The sequence below is a fragment of the Mugil cephalus genome, chromosome 2 (assembly GCF_022458985.1).
Source record: "Mugil cephalus isolate CIBA_MC_2020 chromosome 2, CIBA_Mcephalus_1.1, whole genome shotgun sequence".
In the NCBI taxonomy this organism is placed as follows: Eukaryota; Metazoa; Chordata; class Actinopteri; order Mugiliformes; family Mugilidae; genus Mugil; species Mugil cephalus.
Window position 1 is genome coordinate 2235939 of NC_061771.1, and position 21386 is coordinate 2257324.

The window sequence follows — 21386 nt, forward strand, 5'->3', positions numbered from 1 at the left end:
TCAAAATAGATGTACATGGTACATTGGTCATTGAATGTCACTAAAAAGTAAATTAAAAAGAAAAAGCACATGCTCCCACAAATGGTTTTGTCTGTACATGGATTAAGGATTGTGTGTTTTAATGTTTTAAATAAAGCCAACAATAATATGTTAGACCTTCACACAAGGTCAACACACTGAGAAGAAGGTTAGCATTGTAGCAGTGGCATTTTCCCTCAGGTGTACCTGAGATAGATGACAGAATGATGGGTGATCGAAAATAAAACACAAAAAATACATAATCTGTTTAGCTATGTTGACATCAGAGCTTCACAACTGACCACACTGTTAATTGCAAGACATATGATCCAATTCAATGTGTTAATAGTGTAGTCAGTTATTACAGCGCAACCAAATTCAAATGTAATAGCACCACTAGGTATACAGAGGTAAACTCTTTAACACATGGTCACATCCTGTATCCTAACAGTCTGAATTACACTCCCAACTAAACAACTTATATAATGTTCATTCACGTACAAAGATAGAAATTCCCGCAACGAAGGTCAGCATTTGTCTTTTAAAGAAGAAAGAATCAATAAATGGAAGAGGACAAATAACTGAACTCGACTCATCAACCGTATTATAAGTAATGGAAAAAAATAAATAAATCAAGTTTGGATTCATTCGTATTTAGCTGTGTAGTCCACAGACAACCCATACAGTACTCAGGTGGCAGTCGGGGATGTGAGGGCGGACTGATGGGTCCGATGGGAAATGTCTAAGCCTTCTATCTTTTTGATGTGAACAAGGTATATGCTCAAAAGTTGCTTGGAATTAGTATGAGATGTGGCACAGCTTTGGAGAGGGCTACCCTCCAACAAACTGTAGTTCCACTCTCACTTTTGCAAAGTAAATAAGTAAATAAGTCTTCCTAGTGTGAGTCTCCCAGACAGCTGAACCTTGAGAAAATGAGCTCATTTCACCAAGGATGGAGAAATGATGGGGTGGTACACATAGACAAGCACTGAGGGAAAATACTGAACATGTCAGTCATCTGTGGAGGAGGCAACATAGCAGTTATCTGTGTTGTAAGTGAATGTCTTGGGGGCGGCTGTGGTAGTAGGTAGGTAGGTAGAGCGGGTTGTCCAAGAACCAGAGGGTTAGCAATAATAACAAGACCATTCACCATTTCCAGAACCAGCAGACACGATGCTGGTCATACCTCATTGGTAATAATGCTTTGCCTCGCCGTACAGCAGCAGGAGCAGGAGTTTGCAATCACCAAAGACACACGACAGCAGAATGTTTCCCTCAAGGCTGACTGGAAAGCTATCAAGGGTTTGTGGTTAGAAAGTGCCCAGAGTGTAGTGTGTGCAGCATTATGTATTTTCAACCGTGCTGACTTCTGTTTTGCCATTCAGAAAACAGTCAGAATGCACAAATACACTTTGTATGTGAGCTGCTATCCCTCCAGGCCGATAAAAACTTGTTACCAGTGGAGGAGGACGACGTGTGGGATTGATTCCTTTGAGATTTCCCTGGCTGAGGTCACAGAGGCAGTGGCAAGATGCTGTGGGTAGATGACATTCACACATGCCTGATGTTGACAGGTTGCTGTCATCGACGCATGCTTTCAATAATGCATTGAGGTTGGTGACAGTGCCCATGGTACAGAGTGATGTTGTTTTCCATTTGAAAAAAAAAAAGAGAGTATGCTCTGGAAGTTTTCACTCACATGTGCAACAGTCAGCCTTGCAAAATCCGTTTTGTGTTAGCTTTTATCTCACAGCAACTACAACACGTTGCTCAGTTCGTTTAGATCCTTGGTTGATTCAGGAAAAAAAAATCATTGCACTTCCTACAGAAAGCGCCTGTAAAATGTAAAGAAGACAAGTTTGGCTTTTTCTTAAAGCTGCATACGTTTATTTTGGGGCACGGGAGGTGGCAGGAGACGATGCAGTCACAATAATCATCCATTACTTTATGTAGTTATTTGTTATCAAATGGTAAGTAAAATAATTTGTTTTGAAAAAAAGATGACAGCACTCTTTTCATGAGAGATCAGATCATGTTGAGCATGAATATAAGTAGAAATTTGTGTTTGCTATTTTTCAGGATGAGTCAGCTGCTCTCTTTTATTGATTGACTTTCAAGGGTGTTGGATTCAAGTCAGTGCACACACGGCAAGGACATCATTTGCACCTGTCACTGATCCCAGAGGCACTGCAACAATTGCTGTGCCTCTGGGATCATTGTCATGATTGAGAAAGGTTCCTGCTTCTCTTGAGCATTTGTGCTGTTTTGTGAGCAGCATCTTTTTTTGTTTCCTGTACACCATGTCCTTCTCACTTTCTGAGCGTCCACATGCACTTCGTTGTCTGTTACAAGATTCTCTAATTACTGTTTTTTTGATCATGTTTGATGAAGACATGTTGTAGTACTTTAAATCATTTAATTTTTAGGGGATACTGAAAAGTGGTCAGTTTTCATCAGATATTTACTGCAGTCTGCGTGTTTTGTTTTGTCACATCCCAGGTAGTCATTTCATCAACGGTTAATAGGGAAAAAAAATTTAAAATAGAAACTGTCTCCACCAGAGACCACATGAAAGCTCTCCTACCTGTCGGAAGCGCTTCAGGTGAAGGATTAATATGTCAGGCAGTGTCCACAGGCTCATCTTCACCATCCCCTGCTGAAGCTGCTTACAGTGGGGACACTTCCAGGCATCATCCGGGGCAAGCTGGAATCAATGAAATCATTACACATATAAATATAAAGTATACTGTAAATTTTGTACTTTATGAGAAAGCAGCTGTGTGTTTCACCTTGATCAATATGATGCAAGCACTTTTTCATTGCCATATTTATGGCTGATTCATGAACGCCTCAGATAAACCTCCTGTCAGTCACTCATATGCAGATATGAATGCGTGAATGTTTTTATCTCTTTCATCTTCACAAAAACACCTTAAAAAGATAGTTCAGCTTTTTTGCAGTGGAGTTGTATGAGGTATTTGTCCACATTGGTAGTCAGTACACTCCCAATTTGTACTGGCTCCAATGCCAAACATGGAGCTGCTGTGAGCGGGGTCAGGAAGATTTACCATTAGCTAGGAGGCTAGGATGCTAAGAAGAGCTTGTATATAGGTGGCCTCTCCTGATCAGTTGGTATATAGTTCACTTATTCTAGATGATCACTCACTTCTCTTCTTCTGTTCTTGCATTGGTTCAGTAGGATGAACAGCAAATGAGTGCTCTTTCACCAACTCATTCTACCTCTGATTCAACATGATTTATAACCTGAAAGGCCGGGGGGCAGGGGGTTGACTCACCCACATCCCAAAACAAGCACACGGCTGTGTTTTGTCTGTTTGGTGGCAAGAGCCTTAGAGTGTGTACAGATGATGTGATGCACTGCTAAAATAACATGTAATTTTGTTATATTGTCTTGAAGATTCTCAGCCGTTCTATGGCATCTCTCAAATAAAGCAAACCCTGAAAAGCTTTCACAGTTGCAAAACAGACGTGCATTTAGTCGAGTGCAGACCAATCAATCAATCGTTTTTTTCATGACTGATGTTAAGATGTTATTTTCAACCAGCTGCCACTGAGGAAAAAAGTTGTTGCAACCCAAGGAAAAAAAAAAAATAAAAATAAAATATGGATGCTGTTGTGGCGCTCAACACCACAATTTGCGAATGGTGCTATTTGATCAGAATGTCACATAATACAACAAAAAGAAAATTAGAATAAAAAATAGTATTAACAGGAAGCATTTGGTGCTCAGTACTTGAGCCTGACTCTACAGATTATTCATTAATTTGTTCATTTTCTGGACAGGTCTCTAGTCTATCACAAGTCAAACACAGAGAGACACACAACCATTCACACTCACACCTATGGCCAATTCAGAATCACCTAATGAGCATGTCTTTGAACGGTGTCAGGAAGTCGGAGTACCCAAAGAGAAGCCATGCAGACACCAGGAGAACACGCAGGCTGTACAGATTATTTACTCTTTATTGTTCCTACACCTGCCTGCCAAGCTTTGTCAGTTAAAGAGACAGCAAGACAACAATAACAAATACAAATCTGATTCTACTTTGGTAAAAATATATATATATATTTTTTAAATCGAACTGAAACCTGACACTCAGTAGAAAATGTTCTTTTTCACTGGAGTTCAGTGCATTTACACTTGATGTCTCAACCATACGCAGACATAAAGTGGAGGTTTCTAAAAACATCATGAGTCAAATACAGAAATAAAGGGCACCTGAGCAGTTTCATAAGCTATAAAAAATAATCTGTGTTTAATAATTGATTTAATTAAGGAATTTTGAAGAATCTCTTATCCTATTATTGTTTTATTCACTGTGTTTAGCTGTTTTATTACATCAAAACCTCAGTAAGTAGTATATAAACTTCAGTTAATGTTACAGTTGCTGACAAATGAACAATGAAATAAAACAGTCCAGAGTTTGATTGGCAGCAGCATGTTCCCAAATAAAGAGTACATAGTCTGCAACATGAGGTGGGGTAACAAACTAAGTATAAATTAGCAGCCTTCACTTAATTTTATACTTTTATAATTTTATATGACTAGAAAGGAAACAGGACTAGTGAGCGGCAGCAGACGTTATAGATGTCTAATAACAGAAATGCTGCTAGCATTAGTCAAATAATTGTTATGCCTGGAGGGAGGACACATTCCTAAATCACATATCGATGAGCACATAGTTTTCATTTATAAATTAACTCCCTACTAAGTGAAATAAATGTAAATTAACAGTGAATCCCATCAGCTTTTGATGTAAAATCCATTTGCCTTTCAAACAGTATTTACTTTCCAAGATACACTTGAACATGGTGCTTGGCAGTTGTTGGGAATGGATGTGGGAAAATAATGCTTTGGGGTTGTTTGGGCACAAAAGGTACTGCAAAGATAAATGGAAAAATTAGGTTTGATTCTACAAAAGGACAACAGGCAAAAAGCAAATGCGCTGCGAACTACTTCAAGGAAAACAAGCTGACGAAGTTTTAGAGTGGTCATTTCAGCCTCCAATCTAAACATCACTGAAGTTCTGCACAGTGAGTGTGTAAGACATGCTAAAATATCTCAGAGCTTGAATGATCTGCTAGGAACAGAAAGATCCTGAAAAAGCCACAATCACCCTTTATTTGAAATTATTATATAAGTTTGTAACACAGTAAGCAACATCTTTGGCAAAAGGAGTAACTGCAACTTTAAATAACCAAAATGTTACAGGACATGCCTGGTTCACCTTCTACTCATACTTGATGCCTTCACTATTTAAACTGTGGATTTACCTTGTACCTAAAGACAGCAACATCACTCACCACTCAGAGTTTTCTACATTTCTGCATCAAAAATACTTTCACAGTTGCAAAAGAGAAAGAGAACCCCAAAGAGAACCAAAGAGAACTCCATCAAACATATGAAATAGAAATATATAATGCTTTTGTGTCTGCTTATTTAATTAATCATTAATCATTTGTACATATCTGTGAGAGCAATCCTTGTTTTCAGTATCTGGTGTGACCTCCTTGTGCAGCAATAAAATCATCCAAATGAACCACTTCAGTTCTGAGATGTTGGTGGGTTTCCTCACATGAACTGCTCGCTTCAGGTCCTTCCACAACATTTCTAATGGATTAAGGTCAGGACTTTGACTCGGCCGTTCCAAAACATTCATTTAGTTTTTCTTTTAACAGTTTTTTGTAGAACAGCTTGTGTTCATGAACTCCTCCATTTGTTGTCAATGTATCTGACTGTGGACTGTTATTATTGTTATTAGATTCCAAACTCTTCAGAGATTCAATGGATGCTGAACATTTTGAATTCAATTTATAATCCTCTAATTTTCCTGAATATGCGAATACCAAAACATATTTTACTTTCATTAGTTTGACTGGCTTCTCGTTGTTTGCTTGCAAGACTTGCATGAAAGTCCACTGATGTTTTGACTCATCTTTTAAGCAGCACTGTATAATGTACTCAGCCATGCTATTGTGTTTGCAGACTTGTTGTCCCACAACCTTTGCCTTAGTGACTCCTCCAAGTCAAACACACATTTGTGCAAAGCAGAAGCAAACACATCAATGCAACAAGAAAAGTCCATGAACAAAATATACCAGTACTAATTTACAAATAAAAGTTGTGTATAAATAAATATATGTTTAATGTCTTTATTATAATCTGTGTCATCATATCTTTTAGATGTAAAATCTGAACCTACAGATTATTTGCTGCAAATGTCAAACAAACGTGGAGTGTGTAAAGACTGTTGTGACGCACAATTGTTATTTGACAAGTATGTATAAATTATACTAAAGTGCACATGGTAATTATGCTTGAGTAAATTTGCATAATTACATGTCTCTCAAATTAAGCACAGAATGCATGCAGCCTAGTTAAAAACTTAGGAGAAACTTCAGGAATCAGCAGACAGTCATTAACACCCACATTCTGAGACAGAGAATTACAGCTGAGAGTTCCTGATTAAAGGCGTTTTAAGATAGGAGAATTAGAGAGAGGGAGTCATGCTAAGTGTTGAGCGGTTGTTCATCAGAGCTGACCAGCAGTCTATTTTCACTGGCTGAGAAGCGCACTGTTTCCTCGATATTATACTGGTTATTATCTCCTGCCCATGTTTGTCATTTTGTAAAAGCTGCTCTTTTCTCACTTTTCACATCCTTTTTATATGCATTTGGAGTATTTTCTTCTTAAGCATAATTAGTCACTGTAATTAATGTGCAGGTGTGTCTGGAGCAAAAAACTACTTTCGTAAACACTGACGTAGGACTAAAACACTAATTTTTAAATAAAATCATTAGGATACAAAACATGTCACAGGCAATTAAGGCTTAAGTCATTAGTTTGGCTTCATATTTTTGGACAGCTATCGTTTCATGTGGTCAAATCTTTATTCTGTTCTGATTGCGTGTCTCCTTCCTCTAAGTCCCTTGTGATTTCAGACCAGTCACTCCAATGGTTCCTGCTTTCCTGACAGTTGCATCACCTCGCTGCTCAGACTCCCCTCATAATTATAATGTTTAGTTTCTATTGAAACAGCCTGAAGAAGGTGATAATCCAACTGTATGATCATATTATATTATATTTTGGAGGATGTATTTTGTGGCGCTGATAAACTGTAGTGAACCACTCTTTTAATATATATATATATATATATTCAAATAAAATAAATAAAAAAATACACATCTGTTCTTCTTTCAGCACTTGATATTTCTTGAGCATCTCATGTTCCTTCATCCTGATGTTGTTGTCATTTTTATCATTATGGCCCTAGTCTCCAATTTGTCCACCACTACAATCTGTCTGTCTATATAGATTGATATAGATATGTAAATTTACATATGCACCACCAGTCAAAAGTTTGGACACATCTTCTCATGAACTGAATGAGAAGATGTGTCCAAACTTTTAACTGGTGGTGCATATACAGTAGTGTTGCCCCATTCTCATTGCTTATTAACACTATGTTTCAGATCATCAAACAAAATTAAGACAACAATAACACAAGTAAACACAACATGCAGTTTTTAAATGAGGGTTGTTATTATCAAGGGAAAAAAATCCCAACCTACATGGCCCTGTGTGAAAACCCTCCAATGTGGCTGAATTACAACAATTCTGCAAAGAAAAGTGGGTCAAAATTCCTCCACTACACCAATGTACATGTATATATACAGTATATGTGACAGCTCTGGCTTTCTAGGTTGGTAGAATGACTTATCCATGAACTAGACGGTTAGAGGTTTTCTATTCCAGATACTCCACAAGATGAAGTGTCCTTGAGCAAGACAGAGAACCCTGAGTTGCTTTTGTAAACAAATGGGTAGATGTGTCATTGAGATGGTAAAGCGTGTTTATAATTATGACCTTTTGTGAACAGACTGTGTATGTGGTTAGGTGCATATTTTACACTGTGTATATAGCTGTAACTGTCCACAGATTGAGTGTTTATACCTTGAGTTTCAAGTGGATAATGAAGAATGAGCTGCTCCACTCACCCAGCAGACTTATTAGACTTTGTGCAAAAGGCCTCATACATAGTGTATAAAATAAGTCCCCTTGATGTCAGCATTCATTTTAGGTTTTCCTGCTACATTAATGGCAATTTGGTATGCGTTTACATATATATTATTATCAGGACTAATACTCCTTACACACTAGACTATAGGACTATAAGGACTATAACTAAATAAGGAGTTAATTTGTGAGTTAGCAGGAAGTGAAAAGTTGCATTTGCAATCTTAGTTGCAGTTTTTTTTTAATAGCCACAGATGCTTGGGTTTATCAGGTGAGAAAAACAGCTTATGTTTGCTTTTTGATAGCCGTGTTGATTTCAGTCTCACCTGTTCTTCTTTGGTATACAGCTGGAAGCATTCGTCCAAAGTACAGCTATGCTGTTGAAGGTGCTGTTGCTGCTGGTTACGTACACTCTCTGCATCCTTCACAACCTCCTCCTGGATGCTGCCAAACACGCTGAAGGACACACCATATGCATTATTTCCCATTCAGATTGTGCTCCCAGAGTTCAGATCAGTGGGAGATTGATCCATTTCATAGACACAGGCTAAATCAGTGCGTGTTGTCAGATTGGGGCAAAAAAAGACACTGAGCACAATAGCCACAACAGCTGCTGAGCTGAGTGTGTTCTCACTTTATGTCTTTAATGTTCATTATAATACTGTGTGAGAAGCAGAAGAGTTCACATTGCTTACCATTCTTTAGAACTGTGCTCCCACTCAATAACTAGCTTCACATGGGGAGGTCCGCCAGGGCCACAAAACTTGAGAGCTCTACATTACAGCAAGAGAGAAGCTTTTCAATTCCTCATACACAACTTCAGTTTCCTAATCTCACAGCAACTTATAAATCACAGAACCAGGAAACCACAGGAGGCTGAAGTCTACAATTATTGGAGCTGCTCAGGTGATAATGAGTCTTTGAATGTTTGAGCTTAATTTGATTTCACGCTGACACACACAAACCAACACACAGGTATGGGATCACACAGGTAAGACCTGACTTTATATTATTTATTTTGTGCACAAACAATCTGAGTCCGAATGTGGTGAGGGCTGCTGCGTTTCTATTTCAGAGCTTACCTTTGCAGCTCTCACAGGATGATTATTCGGTAGCCAAGCAGCTCTGATAGAGGGCAGAGGTTAATTTAATACTCGCTGAATGCAAGAGGCAGGAGTCATTTTGAATTTTATATTTCAGGAAGATAATGGTTCACTTGTGGGTGGTTTTTTGATAATGTGTCCTAAATGACTTCCTCTGATTTCATGATGCATCTAAATTCCAGGTGAAGACAGTTCAAACATAACCAAATATTGAACATATAAGCATACATGTAAGTATGTACTGTCACAGTTTAGGCAGGTAAATGAAATTATGTGAAATTGAAATCAATACAGAAAAGTAAAAATAAAAAAAATGAGTGAAAAGTAACAGGAACTAAAATCTTGCTGCTTACTACATCTAAAAATGCTTTTGTCACTAATGTGTAATATTTCTCCCTTGAGTCATTTGATCACTTTAATTGAAAGACAGATCTAGGTGGCAGTGTGCCACCTATAAATTTAATGAAGTCTCAGAGGAGCAGTGGCCAAACATCTGGCCAATTATAGCCTGGAACAGTCTATAAATATTCAAGTGCCACCGTCCAAACTCCACCAGCATGCAGATAGACATCAGTTGTTAAGTAAATAGGTGGCCCTGGTCAGTAAATTTAAAAAAAAAAAAATAATTAATTCTGTATAAGGCAATGAGCATATATGCTTTGCATATGGAATATTATATATCCTAGGGATATTCCACACCACGTCTTCAGAATTGAGTGAGGCTTGGTTGTTAGCTACAAACTAGATCCCCTATGCTTCATTAGACCACAGTACGCAAAACTCCTAAATAGTCATTTCCCCTGTGCATTTGAAGTTAACAGAAGAGGTAGCTCAGAAAAAACTGGGCAAGTATAATAAAATCTACCGACATAGCTGGCAATGAAGCTGCTTGTTGTTCATGGGGCAACATGTATTTTTCTGTCCAATGTAAAAACTGACCCCATGAACAAGCTTAAAAAATACAGTAAAAAGTATGGAACATGAAAAAGCAAGGACAAAAAAATATGTGTTTTTGTATGGAATGTAAAAAAATCAATAATAACCTTGAAAAAAAAATACACAAACTGTAAAAAGGGGGAAAACATGTATTCAGCACAACTTTATTTGTGCTTGGTTAAAGTTTAATGACAGACTAAAAAATAACTAAAGTGTGAGAAGTGCACATGAACTCCCTGCTGTCGTATCCTTAAATTATAGTTCGGATTTAAGAATGACTATTGAAAATTAAACCAAATGCCTGAACATGCAGGCACATAAGGTTCTCACTGACCACAAATGAAACATTTACATCTCAAATGTGATACAAGCAATGAGTTTCTGCAGACATTAACAAGGCTTACGGAAACCAAATCACAAAAGCATGGACACAAACAAACCACTTGACGAGACAAACACACAGAAGCACATGGGCGTACTAAATATCTAGTCGAACCCAGACAACCATCTCATTTCCTTTTTCTTTTGTGGAAGGCATGACCTTCATTGCAGCTCAGCAGAACGTCACCACAGATTGATACTAAGCTCCCGCGCTGTATTGTGAAACAGTAAGCCTCTCAGTCACATAGGAAATAAAGACCTTATCTCCACATTTTCCAGACTGTTGTCATTATATTCTGTTATCCTTCTTGCTTCTTGTCTTATGCAACATATATCGACCATGATAAGAAGTCTGAATTTCGGCAGTCATTTGTCTTATAAAACAGTTTGTGTGTTTACAAGTTGACATATTTTTTATGTATTTATCAAAGCCTATTGGGGAATGTATACAACAGAATGTGTAGGGGATGCAGGCTATTATACATATGTGGACTTATCTACTGTATGTTGTCATAAACATTTCCCTGACCACAGAAAGAAGCAGATACTGCACGGTATTTGAATTTTGGTCATGTGACGTATGTCTGTTTACGTATGTAGGAGTACAATTCAGTATGTTGTGTTTCTTGTGCCTGTGGCTTACCTGTCAACGGCAGGGTGGTACAATGGCTTGCTATCTTGTGGAGACAGATAGCTATAGGCTGCCGACCCTCCCACCACTCTGATCTTAAACAGCACCCCGGCATTCTGCAGAGAGAGAAGCACTCATTAACACAGTTGTTTCCCTGAAGAGCCTCCTGCAACAAAATATTTATTTAATGTGTTTCCATTACAATCATCATAAATGGTCAGCTTTAATAATTTGACAAAAAAAAAAAAAACAAATAGGAAACCCCTGCAGTTTAAAACCCTGATTTACAGCCTCAGTCTGAAGTGCAAAGTTTAAAAGGGAAGTGGAAAGTGATGGTGTTGTTGTATAGTGAGCCTGATAACATGGATGATATCTCATCTTTTATTATGTTTGCTTTTGCCCGTAACTAAATTATACTGTGTATTGGTGAGGTGCTTTGAAAAAGCAACTCAGAAATACCAATATTAGATCGTTATATAATATTCGTATATACCTGAGATAAATACAGCTTGTGGGTGTTTTAGTTTTTAGATGTCAGTAGGTGACTTACAATCACCTGTCAGACAATTTCTGCATTTGGATTACTCTTGAAATGAGGTAGTGATGTGAGTATATTAGCAGCTCCTCCAGAGCTGAAGTGGGGAGCAACCACAGTGACAAAGCAGGTGTGAGCACCAAGGAGTATGGAAGAGACAATGGCACGCAAACCTGAAAAACATTCAAGAAAGGTTTCTGATGATCCAGAAAAACAACAGTAACTTTCAAACTGCGTGGAAGGACTGCAGTCCAAAGAAGTAGTCATTCCTAAACATTGTGTAAATGTTTGTGTAATTGCTCTCAATACCAGAAGGGGGAGACAAAAGGTCCACACTGTAGCTTTGAAATACTCAGCCTTTCCTATTCAAGAGTTACTGAGTAGTAAACACAATCGAGCATTTATTTACATTTATTTTCTGAGCAGGCTGCAACCGGAGAAGAGGAACTGCAGCACAAAAGAAAGAGCTGAATTAATTGAATTAAATGAAAAGGGTACGGAAAAGGGTTAGGCATCCATAACATGCCTTAATGTAGAACAGTCCCAATCTCCGGGGTAGATTTCATTAAATCACATCAGGTAACACAACACTGTACACGTAAACCACTTTACATGAAGACTGTGGAATGCTAACAGACAGCCTATTAATTGTCTAATTTTGACTTCCTCTGTTTCTCTATGTGCATGTTCAGCTGGACGCAGGAAATAGATTCAAGTCACTGCAACAAATCACTGTGCAGAAATGAACTGAAATGAATCAATTCAAAAATCAAATTCACTCAGCCAGCTCCACAAATAAGAACTTCAAAATCTCTAGCACATAGCTCTATTGAACATCTAGTAAAAGACATTTTAAAATATTGACAGGCCAAGGGCGAAGTGCTAAAAATGTAGGCCTTCTCTAGTCAGAGAGTTACAGTTTAAACAAGTAGTAAAAATCATACACTGAACCCTTATTCATTCAGCAGCAGCAGCTCTTGATATAGAACTTGGCCAAGGATGATAAGATTTTAATAACAGTGAAAAAACGGTAAAGCGATTTCATTCAACATATTGCTTTTTGCTACAAAATCCAACTTGATCACCAGATGAAAATTCAGAAATTCAGTCAGTTCTCAACTTTTTATTTCTTTTTTTCATTACCTCACTTGTATCTTGTTAAACAAACCTCTGGGTGGCACCAAAACATAATGATAAAGCAAATGCCAACCGAATGAACCAAAGTGCTTCCACCAGCTGTCTGTCAAAAGATTTGAATAAATGTTAACAGTGAAACCAGCGTAATGCTTATTGTAAGTGTCAGTATTAGACAGAAAGCCCTTCTTATTTCCTCCTGCAGTTCAATTGTGGCATTTTATTCAGCGTTTCCTTTTAAAACAAGAACAATCAAGCATCACAAAACTTGTAGCCCTCAGATATAGATGGCCTTTTCAGCTTAAAGCATCTTAGCAACCTATAAAGCTATCTCAAAGACCCTTATAAAGCAGAGAGCAGCTGGCTCTGGATAAGGCCACCTCAAATATTGCCTGTCACCCTGTCGTTGCCCATGGCAACTCGACGACCAGCAGCGGTGCTAGTGTGTGTGAATGGGCGCTTGTATATAGTCTATTCAAGAATCTCGAGTTGCTGCTGAGGGCTTATGATGTACACATCACTTGAACTGTATTCGCAGAAACAAATGAAGCTGAAGTGGAGCTAGTCAAGGGGTGTTTTCAAAGCTCGCAGTACACGCTGAGAGGGAAAAGGTGAACCATAAAAATGCGTCTGGATTTCCACACAGCAAATATATATGGGTTGCATGGGTCACAGGATGTTTTTGGATGATGATAAGTCCTTCATAAAGAATGTAGCATGTGTCCACTCAGAAGTAACCTTACAAGTGATTGTTTTTAGTTTTACTGAAGCAGATTTAATTTGCAGTTACTGAATTGTTAAGAGCCACTGAAAAACTAATAGCGGCCAACCTACAATTATTCAAATATAAAACCAACAATTATTCACTCAATTATCTGATAAATTAGAAGACTCGGCTTAGTAATGATTCAATATTAATCACAAAATCAAGAAAGAAACAGCTCATAATGTGACAGTAAAGCAAAAAACAAAAAAACAAACAAAAACATTGAGCAGAATTCTCGCTAATGTCGGCTCTGTGATGTTCCACTGTTGGAGTCCATGAGCCTCTAAGCTGAAGGGTTGCTGACATGAAATGGAGCGGGTGACATGTTATTGGTTAGTGAGGGGACTGGAATTACCTGGGTCTGAGATCCATTCAGCATCAGATAATAGAGCTTGCTGAGGATGCTCTGTTGCAGCTGGTCCCAGGAGATACTCCTGTCTTCAACCATGAGGAATGGAGGACCAAACCTGAAGGAGAGGAGAGGAGAGGAGAGGAGAGGAGAGGAGAGGAGAGGAGAGGAGAGGAGAGGAGAGGAGAGGAGAGGAGAGGAGAGGAGAGGAGAGGAGAGGAGAGGAGAAAACAGTTTATCTTGAAGTGACATAATGTGTGGTCAGGAAACAAATCAAGAAAGTAACCATTTATCAGTACCTCATAATGTGTGACTACGTAGGTTATCAGAAGTCTTATGTCCCCCCTGACAGCTCAGGAGTTACTTTATTATGGGGCATGAAAAGAGACAATAATAGCAGAGGCTACTTGATTTGTTTACAATATTTCAAAAATGATTGAGACATGTGAACCTGAAGATTTAAGTTCAGAGGTTTTGATGTTTCATTGATGGGGTAAATGACAGAGAGACCTTGGCTTGGGTTCAGTTTATGTGAATCTACACCACACAACAATATGGTAACAATACTGTGCATCCTCTTTCAGCATTGCTTCTCTGTAGAAGGAAAGGCCCAAGAAAAGAAGAAATGCAGTCAAAGAACCTGCCTGCACAGAGATTCAACTTCAAACCTCCAAAACACCTTTGGGATCTGTCAGACCAGTGATTATAAGGCAGACAAAGCCCTGGAACCTGAATGGGAGAAAAAATTGATTCCAAACTTTTGTGAAAAGAGTTGAATCGTATTGAAGCATAATTTTGGAATGAGTGTCTATTCTACTCCTGGTAATTGAACTATGTACTGTACTGTACTATGCATGCATAGAACTTCCACTACAAAGTTTCATTAGAAATTAATTAAATGTGGCGACAGAGCTATATTGCATTTCCCTAATCATTTTGGGGATCGATGACTACAGAGACCGAGTCAGATATTTCCCACAGTGGCACAGTTGAGTCTTGTGTCTGTGTCTGTGTGAACAGATGAGTCTTAAAATGTCAGATCTTGACATTATCAAGCCTTTAAGAACGTCTGCTGTCTGTCTCAACTTCAATCGTCTGTGTGTGTGTGAACACATACACTTATGAGTTACAAGATCCTGTACCAAAGGACACAATAAATCTGCCTTTCCTGTAGGTTACTGTTGCTATACATTATTAGCACTAATAATGGCAATGAGAACTCCTTCATGTATGCATTGACCCTTCATATGAAACAGTTTGCTGTAATGCCACAATCATCCTAACCAGGGTAGGTATTCAGATCAACACTTTTTAAAAAAAGTGTATCTCATAATGAATTCACACTCAAATTTTACGTAACAGACTTCAGCCTTTGCACGACACAATTGCACGACAGTGTCAAATCTGTGTTACAGATCATTTTGACTGTACACAGAGCACTGGCTAAATCCAGTCGAACCAGATACAAAACATACAAACGGCATTTGACGTTCTAAAATTGCTACTGAATGTCTACAACTTTACTACAATGAAGTGAAAAATTTAACCTAGTACTCCCTTTGCCTCCCAAACATTTCACTTTTTCATAAATCATAGAAACTCAACTTGACTATGAGACAATTGCTCTGCATCCACTATGATCCACTGTTGAAGTGGATTAATCTTGAATGTAGCCGCAAGATGTTCATGCATAAGTCAATAAATCCTTGCGTGCACACGTTAAATAAGATTTCTAATGTCTCTTGTCTTCAGAGATTCTGGATCGTTTCAATTTCTGAGTTGTTGCCTGCAGTGACAATATCGTCACTGAAGAGGTAGATGTTCTCATTCAGTACACAACAGGACAGTTTACCTGTGAGCAACATACAGAGCAAAAGCTTCCATCCAGATGCTTTGGCAGCTCAGTAGAGTTGTGATGTTTTCCAGCAGCAATGAACATAATATTCACAGGTTAAGAATTCTGCTTTTGCTACGTTGTTCAACTACATCTCATTTTTTTTTACTGCACGCTGTCTTCTTCCAGTTATAAATTTAGTAGAAGCAGCAGACTAAAAGCAACTCAGTTGGGGGAATTTCTGCAATAGATTTACAGGTCAAAGTCAAAAGGAAGTTAGATGTTGACACCTAGACAGCACCAGATGACGAAAGGGGAAAATATTAAAACAGGTATTCACTGTAAGGCTGTAGACACAGCAGAGCAAGAGGGGAGATCTGTCAGCAGCTGTACCTTAACAAGATGTCTGACAAATGGAAGACGACACATCCTGAAATGCAGTCTCATTAAAGTTCAAATCACTCAGTCTTATCCAATCCACTAGACAATTATATGATATCGAGTCAAAGAGATGTTAACAACAACTGACTCAACAACAATGTGAAAGCTCATCAGCTTGCAGCTCACCTGACAGCTTGCTGACCAGACCCTGCTGTGTTGCAGAGGAGAAGGAGGACCTTTGTGGAGGTGCCCTGGTTTAGGTATTCAGAGGAGAGGGTGCTGGATGGAGGTAACCTCTGACCATTGGGTCCAGACGTGGAGGTGTAGGGAGAGGAAGGGAGGCTGTGGTGATACCCTGAGCAGAGAAGAAGAAAGGCTGTTTAACAGGCATACTGTTTGGGTCAATCAATGTTTGTTTTTTTGCTGGTGTTGACAGTTTTTATGAAGAACAACTGTACTAAGCATCTGTAAATCTTGTAATTATTCAAACACAAAGGCACCAATTTGTGGACATCAAACAAAATGAAGAAAAAGTGAAATTACAGTGTAGGTATTATATAGAAATGTATGCATGTGTATTTTTATTAACAACATATTTATTCTTGTGTTTGCAGAATGTCGCTTGGACATCTGTTGTCTTCAAACTCAGGTGTGTTTGTGTAGTGCAGTTTCAGGAGGAGACCAAAAGGGTAAACAATATTATTCACAAAACAAAAAAGTCAACTAAAAATATTTTCTGGGAAAAAAGTTGGCATTGGTGAACCTTTTCCATTCCTTCTACAAACGCTTATTTAGAAATGTAGAAGCTTATTCTAGTTGGAAGGCAGACTGAAATGGATCTGGGAACAAAACAGCTTTGGGTGTCAAAATGAGAAACTGCTTTGCAGACGCGACGGCCTCATGTGACATGTTTATACCGTGATCTAAAACACATTTTCAAAAAAATGCCCATTATGCTGGAATTGCCCTTTGATTGTTATTTACCCCGGGGAGAATTAAAAAAAAAAAAAAAAAAAAAAAAGCTCTGCATCAACTACCGCACGTACTTCAACACAAAGACACGCTGCTGTGATTAATAGTGAGCAATAGCTGCAGGCGATACAGACAGCCTAAACCTCTTGTCTCCTGGGAAACATAAACTTTGACATTATCAGAGGATTTAATTAAACAATGCTTGTTTGATCCCTACCACACAATTAATCACTGCCACCTTCCAACATCACACACAGAACAAGACTAAACACACGGAGGAAAGCGAGCGTGCATCCACTAAACCAAGCAGACAGATTATGTGACAGAATTTCTCCTGTCTGAACTGTAACGTTAATGAATAAATGCCCTTTTGTGAACAAAATACAGTAAGTACTAAAATAAGTTTGGAGGCTTGAAAATAATGCTACTAAAATTATTCATGGCGTTCTTTTTGTTATCTTTGCAGATGGGAACGTCTTGATTTTCATTTTCCATGATTTTCTGAATGCTGAGAACCCTTTAAAAGCTCAGTGAACATTGTGTCCCTTTTTCTTTGTCTTCACCTTTGTCTTTTTCACTGGTAAAGTTTAAAAGCAATAGTTGTCTCCATCTGATCATCTCAGTTCTGATTTGTTTAAAGTATTTTTATTGATTGATCCTAATAAACAAAATGTGCAGTGTTCACAAGTGTGGTTACACCAACACAACACAGCTAACTCATAGACATCGTCAGTGGCGATTGTGGCTTGGAAATTCTGGTGGGGTCAGGCAGGAAAATCTTATAATCCAATCCAGAAATACCATAATTAATACCCTCACAAAAAGCAAGTGAGAGCACCTGACAACAAACAGGGGACGACAAAACTGCAGCTGAATAATGGCATCACACAAACAATGCCAATCTCACGCCATATATTATTTGGAGCCGCTCTGATATTGTCATACCAATAGTGCCCCCAAATGGCACTATTGGAACTTACTATATCAAAAACTCAAGATAGAAACAGTGACGTTCATCAAATGCAAACATTTCATTGGGAGCAAAGTTTATTACTGATAAACTTAGGAGCAACAACATTTTTGACACATGAAAACTTATAAAAGCTGATAATCCTCATCTGCACAGCACCCTCTGGTCTGGGTTGTGCCCCACTGGCCCCTAATGCAAAGATGCCACTGGACATTGTTAATTAACATAATCTAATATATAATAAAGCTGAAGGCTGTATGGGTACTTTCACCTGATCATCACAGTTTAGTTTTAACCCAAACAGCTCATGCACTCAATGACTCTTAAAGTTGCAGTCAAAGTTATGCATCTGTAAGTCAAATAAATATATATATATATATATTTTTGCAACTCCAACTCCAGGAAATTTCTATGAGGTAGCATGATTAGACAGAGAAGTGGCTCTGGTTCAATCACCAAATAGTCAGGAAACTGCAGTTCTAGTAGACATCAGTTGACGAAAATCTTTGCAGAGGGGATGTTCATTTATACAGTCAACCCAATCCCAATCACTTTAACTTTTTCTATTGGCACCATCAGCAAGTCATTTTAAAACCAGAAGGTAATATGTGGCGCATGTAGAGCAGTGTGATTTCCCCCACATTCCCTGGGTGTGCTGGTAGAGTTTCGTGGCAGATTCTCATTCTCACACCCTTTTCCCTCCATCCCTGAGACGGACAGAAGAGGCCCACAGGAGGAGGCAGGTGTTAGTGGGATGGAACGAGTGAGAGATCAGAATGGAGAGAAAAGGAGGAATTGTGAGAGTGAGAAGAGGAAAAAAGAGTTTCCATTTTAAAAAAGTAATTACTAAAATGAAGCATGAGGCAACACAACTTCAGTCAGGAGAGACGTTCAGGAAGACAGAGAAAAGCAGCAGCATCTTTATGTCCTCTCTGAGGTCTGCAGACTGGTGATCAGTTAGTGAAATGCTGAACCATTTGTTGGCGTGTTTGTAACAATGTTACGGTTGCTGAAGGATTCTCGTAATCTGCCATTTGCAATTAAAAGATAAACACTGGGACCGAAGTGAATTCAACTGAGCGGTATTGTGGGGAGAAAGAAACAAAAGGAGAAGCAGGAATGGCTCCTGAGACTGGAGGTGGTGCGCGTATGGCAACATTAATTAAACAGCTCAGTCCCGCAGACGACACAACGCCTCCTCTGGCACTTCTCTTCTCTTCTCTCTCCATCCTCCACTTCTTCCTCTTGTCTTATCTTGTACGCCCTGGTATTCTATTTATCATTGCCACTATCTATTTTTTCTTTCGTTTTCCCACAACTCTCCATTATCTGCCAGTTAGTGAAGAAGACAGCCCTGAGCTTTGTTGAAGCGGTCAGGTAATGAGAGCAGGAAAAAAAAGGAGCAATAATTGCTACAATGGAAGATTACCGAAAGTGTTTCAGATCCGTGGGAGGGGTAAAGGCAAGATTTCTGTGGCTGGGAGGAAATGGCATCCGGATTTATGTAATGGCTTCTCATTTTTGTAGATTTTAACTGTCGGCAACTGGACTGGACGGCAGGATGCAGTGTTTATTCAATCTCAGGAACATTGCATAACAAACTTATGTGACTATGTTTACATGGACAGTATTTCTTCAACCAGATTGAAATAATTCAGATTAGAGATTCCAATTCAACTGTTTATATGGACGCTAAATACAATTATCCAATCATATTCATATGTTATTGGTGCACCAGTGATAAAAGTCTTCCAGCGCTGGTGACTTATTTGGGTTCTGTTTATCACTAACATAAAGGCAGGAATAACCTCGGAGAGTATGTTGTCCACACAAAGACACTGCCTCTAAGTGATTCAGGACCAGATGAGTGACCTTTGTCAGTGAAGTTCACACAACTGACCAAAAATACACAGCAAGTTGGAGACAAATCCGATGTCCTGGCAGCCATCGGAACACAAAATGGGCCTGATGAGATAAAGCACCTGAGCTTCCTGCCAACAGCAAAATGACAAATTAGGCAGGCAGCACAGGAGGAGCTCCATACACCTGATGCTGCTCTATTCTCCCCTCTTTTCTCTTCATCTTTGCCTTACACTTCCACCGTCTCTCAACCAGTTCATCTTTCATCACGTTTTCTAATATGCAGTACAACAATAAGGCAAATGACTGTGTCAACCGCAGCCACTACATCCCTGCTGCACCGTCAAATGAAGGGAAAACAACGCATGCGCGTGAGAAAGCTCAAATCATTCGAATTGCCCTAGGTGTTTTTCACTTGGTTACATCATGTCTTAAATATCATAAAATAAAAAAAAATCCCACCCTAAAATCCAAATGCTTGTGACCAACTAATAAAAAAGTACACCGTATTAAAAGCAAATGCGCACAAACCTCAAAGATGTACGGTATGATAAAAGCTTTAAGTTGAGGACAAAATACAGAGCTGTATGTGCTTGGCAACACATCCAGAAAAACAGTCTTAACAGCTTCATCCAGCATGATCTGCCCTACTGACAGGTTCACTTAAGTGTAATTAAGTTGTGCTGTGAGTTACATTATACGGTAGTAGTTTTCACATGCTTGTGGGCAGAGGAGAAGTCAGCATTTACACAGCGATCTCTGCACAATTTGTGTTGTTCTTAATCAGACAGCTGAGCTGAGTGTAGCCGTTATTTCCCCAATGAGATGAGAACATGCTCCAGAGGCAGTCATGGAGATCAGAGTGCCAAATGTAGATACATCAAAATTCTTTCTGCTTTCATTTTCTTCAGGTTATTTTAAATCATGCATCCTATTGGAGGGGCAAGAGTTCCCCTGTGAATGTTCTTGGATTATTTCTGCCTCTTCTGCGCAGAGTTTGCTTCAGGCTGCCTGCATCTTCTTTAATGGAGCTGCACGGGATGTGTACTTTGCAGGGTTTAATTTGCATATGGGATGTCTTTGTCCCAGCGTGAGCCTATTTATGTATGTTTTCATAAGAACATACACTAGAGAAAAGTGTATCCACTTATGTAATTGTGGGTCATTACTTGTGGTTTTCGCAAACCGTCTCAGAAATAAATGATATGGCCAAAATCAGTTTAAACCAAAATTTACATTCCCAAGTGTTACATTTTCTGCTGCACAACAACCTGCAGTCAACACATTTTAAAGCAAAATAAGTGCTCTTCTGATGTTAAGAGCTCAGATGATAACCCTTCTCTTGTGACAAAAAAGTAGCCTAAAATAATTGTTAGAATGAGTGGTAATCACATCAATTTACCGAATGTGGGGACTAATGTGTATAATATGCTGACCACGAGATTGAGAGCTGTGTGTGTGTTCACTCACACAAAAGT

General features: G+C 38.8%; 1 protein-coding gene across 1 annotated transcript in view; it reads right to left on the reverse strand.

Annotated features, from left to right (window-relative positions):
* Positions 1-21386, reverse strand: part of usp43a (ubiquitin specific peptidase 43a) — a 91016-nt gene that overhangs the window by 13309 nt on the left and 56321 nt on the right. The window contains exons 7-12 of the mRNA XM_047578917.1: positions 16293-16461; positions 13898-14009; positions 11120-11223; positions 8752-8829; positions 8383-8512; positions 2603-2722 (exon numbers count right to left, since the gene is read on the reverse strand). Coding sequence (XP_047434873.1) covers positions 2603-2722; positions 8383-8512; positions 8752-8829; positions 11120-11223; positions 13898-14009; positions 16293-16461 — 713 coding nt within the window. The remainder of the gene's footprint in view (positions 1-2602; positions 2723-8382; positions 8513-8751; positions 8830-11119; positions 11224-13897; positions 14010-16292; positions 16462-21386) is intronic.